General features: G+C 49.8%; 1 protein-coding gene across 3 annotated transcripts in view; it reads right to left on the reverse strand.

The window, feature by feature from the left end:
• Polm (DNA polymerase mu) overlaps positions 1-5,975 on the reverse strand; it is an 8,666-nt gene extending 2,691 nt beyond the window's left edge. Inside the window, exons 1-6 of one of the 3 annotated variants that reach the window (XM_048786506.1) lie at positions 5,590-5,975; positions 4,222-4,402; positions 3,422-3,520; positions 3,121-3,291; positions 2,353-2,424; positions 1,129-1,249 (exon numbers count right to left, since the gene is read on the reverse strand). In XM_048786506.1, coding sequence (XP_048642463.1) covers positions 1,129-1,249; positions 2,353-2,424; positions 3,121-3,291; positions 3,422-3,520; positions 4,222-4,402; positions 5,590-5,777 — 832 coding nt within the window. In that variant the 5' untranslated portion in view covers positions 5,778-5,975. The remainder of the gene's footprint in view (positions 1-1,128; positions 1,250-2,352; positions 2,425-3,120; positions 3,292-3,421; positions 3,521-4,221; positions 4,403-5,589) is intronic. The other 2 variants (XM_048786505.1, XM_015490264.2) reach the window with 2 other exon arrangements.
• Positions 5,976-8,954: the final 2,979 nt, after the last annotated feature.

Consider the following 8,954-nt stretch of genomic DNA (forward strand, 5'->3'; position numbering starts at 1 on the left):
GAAAGAAGGAAGGAGGGAGGGAGGGAAGGGAGGGAAGAAGGAAGGAAGGAAGGAGGGAGGGAGGGGGAAGGGGAGGGGGAGAGAGGGAGGTGGGGGCTCTCTGTGCTCTTTACCCAGTTCCCCTCAAAGGTAACACCTTACAAATCTCATAGAACTCAATCTAAGGGTACTGATGTTGACACAAGCAGGCTGCAGATATTTCTTTTAAGCCTTCTGTTTTCCCATAAATAAAATGCAACAAAAAGGTGGCAAAAAAGTGTGAAGAAGGTAACTCTACCAATAGAAACCCATCTTTTAGCCTGCTTCTATTTCCTCACCTGTCAAGGGGATATCATCGTACCTTCCACATGTAGTTAAAGAAAGATTTAAATGTGAAGAACAGCAGCATCCAGCACAGAACAAGTCCTTAGTAAACAATGGATGGTAATACTATCTACCTTTGTCCTGAGAACAGGTTAAAAAAAGTAGGTTTCTCTGACTGTCATCTGCACTATGCTGCAGCCCCAGGGAGATGTGCAAAGAGGTGGGGAATGGGCATACTGCTGGTATGGTGCCTTCAGCAAAGCCCTCAACCAGGCTAGGTCCAGACAGTATGGTGGCAGCACCAGGCAGGACACACAGGCCGAATCAGTGTCTGCTTAATACCTGCCACCTGCTGGATCACAGAGGAGTTTATGGCATTCCACATTGTCATTTCTCCCATTTCACAGAAAAGGTAACTGAGATTCAGAGAGTTTAGTCTTGGGACCATGGTCACATACCTGGAAAATGGTGGGCAGGACTCAGCTGACCCATATGCACAAGGCACATCCTGGATAGGTGGGTCAAGACCCAGGCTGTCCCTCACCTAAGTCCAAGCCTAACCAGAGGGAGCCTCATGGGTCCTAGAGGTCACAGCACTGCTGTGACCACAACTGCTCACTAAAAGAGCCACAGCAGAATCTGACTGCAGGTAGAGAAATTCCAAGAAGTCCACGTACCTGATACCAGGACCCCTTTGCACCACCCACCTCTGCCACTCATGCAATCAGTACATCCAGTGCCAGTATGAGGGCTTCAGTGTACAGAACTTTCCAGATCCAAATGACTTTGTGGACGCCCAAGGCCAGTCCTCTCTGGGGGACTCACCTGCTTTCTGCTGCTTGGTCAGTTTCTGAGGTTGTCCTCGGAGGTCATCCAGGGTTCGCAGCCCTTCCTGGTACCAGCGGTTGGCAGTCTTCACCCCAACCCCAAAGATTTGGGTGAAGAGCTATGTAGAGGAAGGAACAGTTGGAACAGGAACAAAGCACCCACAGGAAGATGCACCTGAGGTGTTGCCTTCATGCCCAAGATCATGGGTTGAAGACTCAAACCCAGTGTCTGGCCTGCCCAGCCCATTAACACAGAGGAGTGAACTCACACACCATGGCAGAAGCCCCAGGAGAGGCAGTATGTTGGGGGCTTTGCTGCCCAGTTGCTGAAAGCTGAGGAAAGACCTTGGTAAGCTATTTCCTCACCCCTCTACTAAAACATAGGTCCAGCCTGTGCTTCCAACAGAACCAAGAGTCATCTTAACACGTCTCTTGGTTCACTGGGAAAACCATGCCTCTCCCACTTACAGCAGCTGGAACTTATGTCTATGGTTCTCTTCAAGAAACAGCAAAAACAACATGGAGTTAATAAATGAGAGAGTGGCTTCAGCAAATGTACTGGATAGGCTAGCTGGGTTTACTCAAGCCTCCAGAACATCAGGATGGTGGGTGCTGCTCTCACCCATACACAAAGGGATGGAGTGGGGAGGGTCTGAACATGGACCAGTTCAGAGGACCCTGGGCCAAGCACTTCACCTGCCACTGGGCCAGGCACTCAGACTCTTCCCAGGAATTTTGGAATGTCTGAGAAGATAAACTGAGGTATCCAGAAGTGTTGGAGGTGCCTCCCTACCAGGTTAGCAGTGAGCAGGCACAGGGGGAAGATGCACCATGGAGACAGGTGGGCCCACAGTATAGAAAAAGTAACACACAAGATCACAGAAAGCACAGTGTAAAGTGGCAGCCCTACTACACACAACTTGGGTCCTATAGCACCCAAGAATAGGTTATAGTTTGTTCAGTGTGCTAATATGCTTAAAATTAGTCTGTCAAAAACAGTCTAATAAAACAGATGGTGCTCAGTGATCTAGAAAACTCCCCATGCTCAAAACAGGCTTCTGCCTGTCTTCATTTGGTGGCCAGAGCATATCAGGTGTCTGCTTAGCTGCCATTTCCTCAGTAAGACCTTCTCTGACCCCAGAGCTGGATCAGCCACCCCTGCTTGCCTCCCTTGTAAGTGCTTTGGACAGTGCTGTGCACCCTTGTCAAGTTCCCTGCGCACCTTCATGGTTTGGTACCTCTCTGAGCAACGAATTCTCTCCACCTCCTCACATGCTCCATGCTCCAGCAGTTCCTGGGGGAGGAGACAAAGCAAAACACTGAGCCACAGGAACCGGAAAGAGAACAGCAGTCAGGGTAGGGGCTGGGGGCCCTTTCCACACCCTACAGACAGGGGCTTTGTGATATGAGGATACAGTGGGACTTGGCAATGGACAGTGTGCCCAGGGCAGTGACAAAAGCTGCTGCCACACAACTGGGGGATGAGATGGGGCTCTAGCCTCAAAGCTCCTTGAGGTTAGAGTTACAACAGCTTAGGTCCCAGGTAATACTGGTCATCTCTCAGATAAAATAGCTCCAGGATCTATAAACATTTTCTTTTTAAAAACGTGTATCAGTTTATCTAAAAGCATCTTTTGTTTACTTTGTGCTCTCACAGTGAAAGTGCACAGAAGGGCAGCTTAACATGTGGGTTTTCAAAAACTTTCACTTGGTTGCTCTCTTCCCCCACCCTGGGCAGTTTGGAACAAATGACAATGACACCAATGCCAGAAGTTCCCTTTATCGAGTCCTCTCAGGCACTCTGAGGGAGGTAAGTGACTCACAAGGGATCTGCGCTAAAGGTGGGCTGTGGTGGTCTTGGAGCAGCATCTTTGTGCATGTTTGTCTCTCCACATTGGGGTCTGAAATACCAGGACTCGTGGCTGTTTCACTGGGCCCCAGGGCCTCCCCACCCCACCTACTCACCTGGCTACACATGGCAGACACCTACCTGGACAACCCTGGAAGAATGTTCTCCAAAGTGGGGCAACCCCTGCAGCTGACTCAGGGAAGTGACAGGGCAAGGAAGGGCCCTGAGCACAGAGGCTGCTCTGCGGAAGGAGAGGAGGCGGCCCTCACTGCCTTCGAAGCCTGCTGCCTCTGCCAGAGTCTCCAAGGCCTCCTACAGGGAGAGGCCCTTGGTTAAGGGGCAGAGTGGGCAGGACACTTTGCTTCAATCTACCAGCTACCATCCAGCTGTACCCATGTCCCTGTCCCCTGAAAGCTAAAAATTTCTCACAGACATGACTCACCGAGAGGATGGTATTGTGGTGTGTGAGGGGTGTGGGACGCTGGCAGGCATAAATCGACACCCACACTGGGCTTGGGGGCTCATTCCTGGGCTCAACCACCTGCAGAAGGGCAATGCACAGATCATGAGGCTTCAGGGCTGACAGAAACAGGCAGCAATCAGAGTCCTGACTCTCCTGAGCATCCACCTTGGGCCCTCTAGAGTTCACAGGACAGAGGTAGTGAACTACAGGCATGGGAGGGAGACACAGCAATGGGTCTTGGTGGTTCAGAGCCCTATATGGAGGGACAGACAGACTGCATTGCAGAACAAACTGAGGACAAGGCTCTTCAGACCAGAGTAGTAGCAACAATCTGTTAATCCTCACATTGCACTTTTCCTGCCTCCCCAAATCCTCACAATCAAGTGGGCTGGGGACACTAAAGTTTCAAGGTTAGGGAGCATGCCTCCTCCCTCATGGCTCACAGGTAGAGCCAGGATTTGAGTACAAGCAGTCTAGTTCTCTAGAGTCCCAAGGATAGGCTCCTACCAATCCATGGATCATCCCAATTACTCATTGAGGAAGAAGTGAAGCCCCAGCTGCAGGGGCTGCCCCACTTTGGAAGGCATGAAGAAGCTAAACATAAGTGAACCTCAAGTGGTGAGGACAGAAGCTGGGATGGTCCAGCCCCAGCTCTTGCCATGGCTTCTCTGCTGATTCTCAGGCACCCCAGGTGATCTGAGCAGAGCCCTCTGGAGGGCACTGGGGCACTGCTGCTGCGCATCACCTATCCCAACTGAGTTAGGCCTGAACTGTCTTACCTCCAGGCGATGCCGGTCCTCCACAGGGACAGGCTGCCCAGCTGCCATGCTTTCTGTGAACCAGCTGATGTCCAGCAGAGCTGGGTGGGGACAGCACGGGAGAGCAGCAGCCATGTGCTTCTGCCAGCAGATGGCCTCCTTCACTGAGGTCTGTTCCATCACCACATGTGTCACCTCGGAGCTGGGCAAAGGCAGAGGAGGACTGTGAAATCCATTGCCCTTCCTGTTTGGCTCCATACCTTTAAGCTTTTATTCTTGCTGTCCCCTCTGCATGGTGACTGCCTTTCATTCTTCAAATGCTACCTCCTCCAGAAAGCCTTCTCAAGCCCCTCCTGGTGTATGAAAATTTCCACCGCTCTTATATTGAGGTTTTCTGCTCCAGTTATGCTCACAAGCCAACCTGGCTTTGTGTTGACTTGCCTGTATCCTTCTCAACCTCAGAGAAAGGAATGCCTTATGGTCTGGGACCACATGGTCTTTATTTAAGAGCTAAGATTTAAGCACAGATGCCAGACAGTGCATACTTCTGTCTGAACCCCAGCCCTGAGAACTTGCTGTGTGCCCTTGGGCAAGTCTAGTCTCCCTACATCCTCCTCTATAAAACAGAAATAACTACTACCTGGTAGAGCTATTGTAAAAGTTGCATCATGTGCACTGTGTGAGCGGGTCCGGTGCACTATCCTGCCCCTGGAGATGTTTAAATACAAAATAGTAAATAAAAGCTTTGGGAAGCACTGGTCCCAAGTCCACTTAGCTTCCCCATCTCAAAACTACTCTCTCTGGGCACTGTCTTGATTGCCTCCCTATGAGAGCGCCAGTTATATTCCAGGTTCAAGGTTTCAGGATGGCTCAATGTTGCTTCTAGGGCACGTGGTCAAATACTACTTGTAATTACCTCTCCCCTGAATGGCTCTTTGAAAAGCCTCTGGCTTGATTGTCAATAATCCTGTAGAACATTCCTAGCAATCTTAATAGCAACTTTGCTGGGATTGTGGCTCTATGCCTGTAATCTGAGTGACTGGGAAAGCTGGCACAGGAGGATCAAAAGTTCGAGGCCAGCCTCTGCAACTTAGCAAGACCCTATCTTTAAAAAAATAAAAATAAAAAGGGCTGGGGATGTAGCTCTGCAGTAAAGGGCCCTTGGATTCAATACCCAGTACCTAAAAATTTTTAAAAATCCCTTTCAAGAAAGATTACTTGACCAAAGAGCCACAGATAATTTGGAATCCAATAACGCAGGTGCAGCCGCCCCGCAGGAGCATGCTATGTGTCACCTGGGTCTCTGAACCCGCCCAGCGAAAAAGCCTGCTTAGCCGGCCCCACACCAACATCAGGTCTTCGCAGTGCCCCACGCAGAGGTCGGCACACCTGTAGACTTCGAGGACACGGAAGCCCTTCGACAGCGCCAGGCGTGTGAGAAAGGCCCGGCGGCTACGGCCCATGCGCGGTTCAGCCAGGTAGATGGCGACGCCGGGAAAGAGCACTAAGGGCGAAGTGGAGGAAGTGACAGCACCACCGGGACAGCCGACCCGCACTCGCCGCCGTTTCGGGAGCATCTGGACACCTACGCGGGCTGTGAGAGGAAGAAAAGGGGCCGATATCCGTAAGGAAGGAGAGCGAAAATGAAGGAAAGTGGGCGACAACAGAAGGAAAGCAGGCAAAAGCTGGCTAGAGGAGGAAGTGGCGCCACAGAAGGCCCCGCCCTATGTAAATGAGGTCCCCATGGAATTCGCCCTTAAGTCTGGTAGGAGCCCTGTGGTGGTCCAGAGTTCCGTTCCAGAGGCCCCGCCTCTATGCAAATAACCACCAAGGGCACGCCTTCTATTTAAATTACCCTCCCGGAAGGCCCCGATTTGCTTTGCAGGCCAAGGGGCGGGGAGGCTCACCGCAACCGGAAGCGTGAGCCTTATCCTTTTCTGGAGCTGGACCTTGTTCTCGGAGTGGGAGGGGCTGGGCAGGGCTCCGGACCCACGTGTGCCCCGGATGGGTGGGACTTCAGGACCGTGCAGCCTGCAGGGTCCACGTGTGCTCGTGAGGTAGCAGCGGAAAGTTTTCTAGCGGAATGATGTTGAGACAACTGGCTGGCCACTTGGAAAAGTGGAAATTGGCGCTCTCCCTCACTGCTTAACATCAAATAAATTCCACATGGATCAAACATTTAAATCTGAAAAAGAAACCAAAACCGTTCTTGAAAAAATATCAATGTTTTTATGATCTAAGTATTGTAGTTAACTTGAAAATACTAAAGCAAAAAAAAAGAAAAAAAAAAGAGAAAGGGCTAACTGGACCACATGCAAATTTAAAATGTGTTTAAAAATTAAAGCAAAATGAGGGAAGCGTGATATTTTTAAATTAAGACTGATTCTCATAATTATAAATCGAAAAAAATGCTAAAGCAAAAAAAAGGGGGGGGGGAATAACATTACCCACAGATAAACAAGAAAGAGACAATGATCTAATAGAAGAATTGGCAAAGAAACACAATTGAGTAATTCTCTCATACAATTATGACCAAATCTCCAAACCTGTGCAGACACTAGAGAAGTGCAAGTTTAGATAAGAATAACTTCACCTGTTGGTTTATCAGATATATAAGAAATTAATGGCATATGTTGAAGGTGCGAGGGGAAATGGCAATTTGTAGAAGAGGCTCTGGAAGCTGAATTAGCAACCAAGAAAATGACAAAACCACACTTGTTTGTGGGGTGGGGGTATCTGAGATTGAACTCAGGGGCACTGAGCCACACAGCCACTGAGCCACATCCAGCCCTATTTTGTATTTTACTTGGGGACAAGGTCTCACTGAGTTGCTTAGCATCTCACTTTTGCTGAGGCGGGCTTTATACTAGCAATCCTCCTGCCTCAGCCTCCTGAGCTCTTGAGTGTGCCCAGCCCAAACTACATGTTGATCCAGCAATTCTTTTCCCTCCTCAATCCTGAACTGTATACTCCTCCAGCCCTGTACTACCAGCCAGTGGCTTTTCTCTCCTCGTTGTCCCCGACCCCTGCCTTTTTTATTATCTTCTATGGGCCCTTTCTCTGCCCCAGTTCTGACTGACTGAGGGCACAGAGCTGAGAGGAAGAGGCTAGTGACTTAGCCCAGTCATCTTTTTGGCCTCCCTCTCCTCTCAGACTCCCCAACACTCACCCATCCAAGCCTACAGAACTTCCTGGAACTTAATCCCTTCACACCACACCACCATGAGAAGACTTGGGTGTGCCCCCTCTCTCCCTGCTCCTCTGCTACCAGCAGGGTTAGAGCCCTGTGTCCCACATCTGTGATCCCAGCTCCTCCTCTCCTCAAGGCACAGCTTTGCCTGAAAGTCCCTTCCCACTGTCTGTCCCTCTTTTCTCCTAATGTCCTGTCTGGGCCAGGGTACCTGGGCTCACCTTAGAGCCTTCCTCCTCTCCTGGAGAGGCAAAGGCAATATTTAATAATCCTTCAGACCTGAATATTCAAACTCCTGGGCAACTGTGTACAAATATTTGTGCAAAGAATTCCCTTCAAGTGATGCTAAAAGAAATTGCCTGGCTTAGAAATTGGCCAGGCCCTTGAGTGGTGTCTGCTGCAGACAAGTGTCTGCTGGGACCACATGTGGGCTTACCATTATGAAAACTGTCCATGCCGGGTGATTTGGGTGGTGAAAGAGATGGGAAGGGACACTCATCTGCTCTGCCCTGTACTCCAGGGAGAAGTGGCCTGCCATTGGTGGGGGTGGGGGCAACTGGAGACAGGATTTTCTGCTGCTTATGACTTTTTTTTAAGAGAAGAGAGAGAGAATTTTTTAATATTTATTTTTTAGTTTTCGGTGGACACAACATCTTTTATTTTATTCTTATGTGGTGCTGAGGATCGAACCCAGCGCCCTGCGCATGCCAGGCAAGTGAGCTACACTTGAGCCACATCCCCAGCCCTGCTGCTTATGATTTTAATATATGTGCTGCCAAAGTAAGCACTCTTCTGTTTCTGAGATGATCTCCTGTCTCAGAAATTAAGTGCCCACTCTGTGTTGTAAGTGTTTGGTGAGTGTGGTGTGTTTATTTGTGTGTGTTAGAGAGTAGGAAGGTGTTTCTGGAGAATAAACAGAATAAAGAGCTGAGGGGAAGAGAGGGTGTCAACACAGGAGGGCTCAGGACCTAGCACAAGGGGGATCCATACTCTGGCTGAGAATATACAGGGGCTGGAGGTAGCTTTGGCAACAAGCCAGAAGCAGGACTTGGGGCAAATCAGGAATTGAGTGTGCCCAGGAGGCACCTGGAAGGAGTTGCCTTTCCCAGAGTGTGAACCTTGGGCTATGGGAAAGATCCCACTGAAGGGAGGCTTCAGGTTATCTCTTGCACATGTGAAAATTGTCTTTATGCTTCCATCCTCACCTGGCCTGATCTCTCCATACTGGTCTGTGGTGGTCACTAAGGATAGGCAGTGAGGAGTGGTCTGGAAAGGCAGGGAGCCTGCCTCAGGGGCAGTGATGAGGCATGTCCAGTACAGTACAGCAGGATGTCCCTGAGCATTTCAAATAATCTGATGTTCAGGCCCTCCCCAGGCAGTCTGGTTTAATTGGCCTGGATGTGGCCTGGGCATTGGCATTTAAAAATCTTCCCAGTGACTCTGATATGTGGCCAAGGTGAGACCCCCAACACTCACCCATCCAAGCCTGTGCAGTCACTAGAGAAGTGCAAGTTTAGATAAGAATATCTTCACCTGTTGGTTTATCAGATATATAAGAAATTAA

The sequence above is a fragment of the Marmota marmota genome, unplaced genomic scaffold, assembly GCF_001458135.2.
Source record: "Marmota marmota marmota unplaced genomic scaffold, marMar, whole genome shotgun sequence".
In the NCBI taxonomy this organism is placed as follows: domain Eukaryota; kingdom Metazoa; phylum Chordata; class Mammalia; order Rodentia; family Sciuridae; genus Marmota; species Marmota marmota.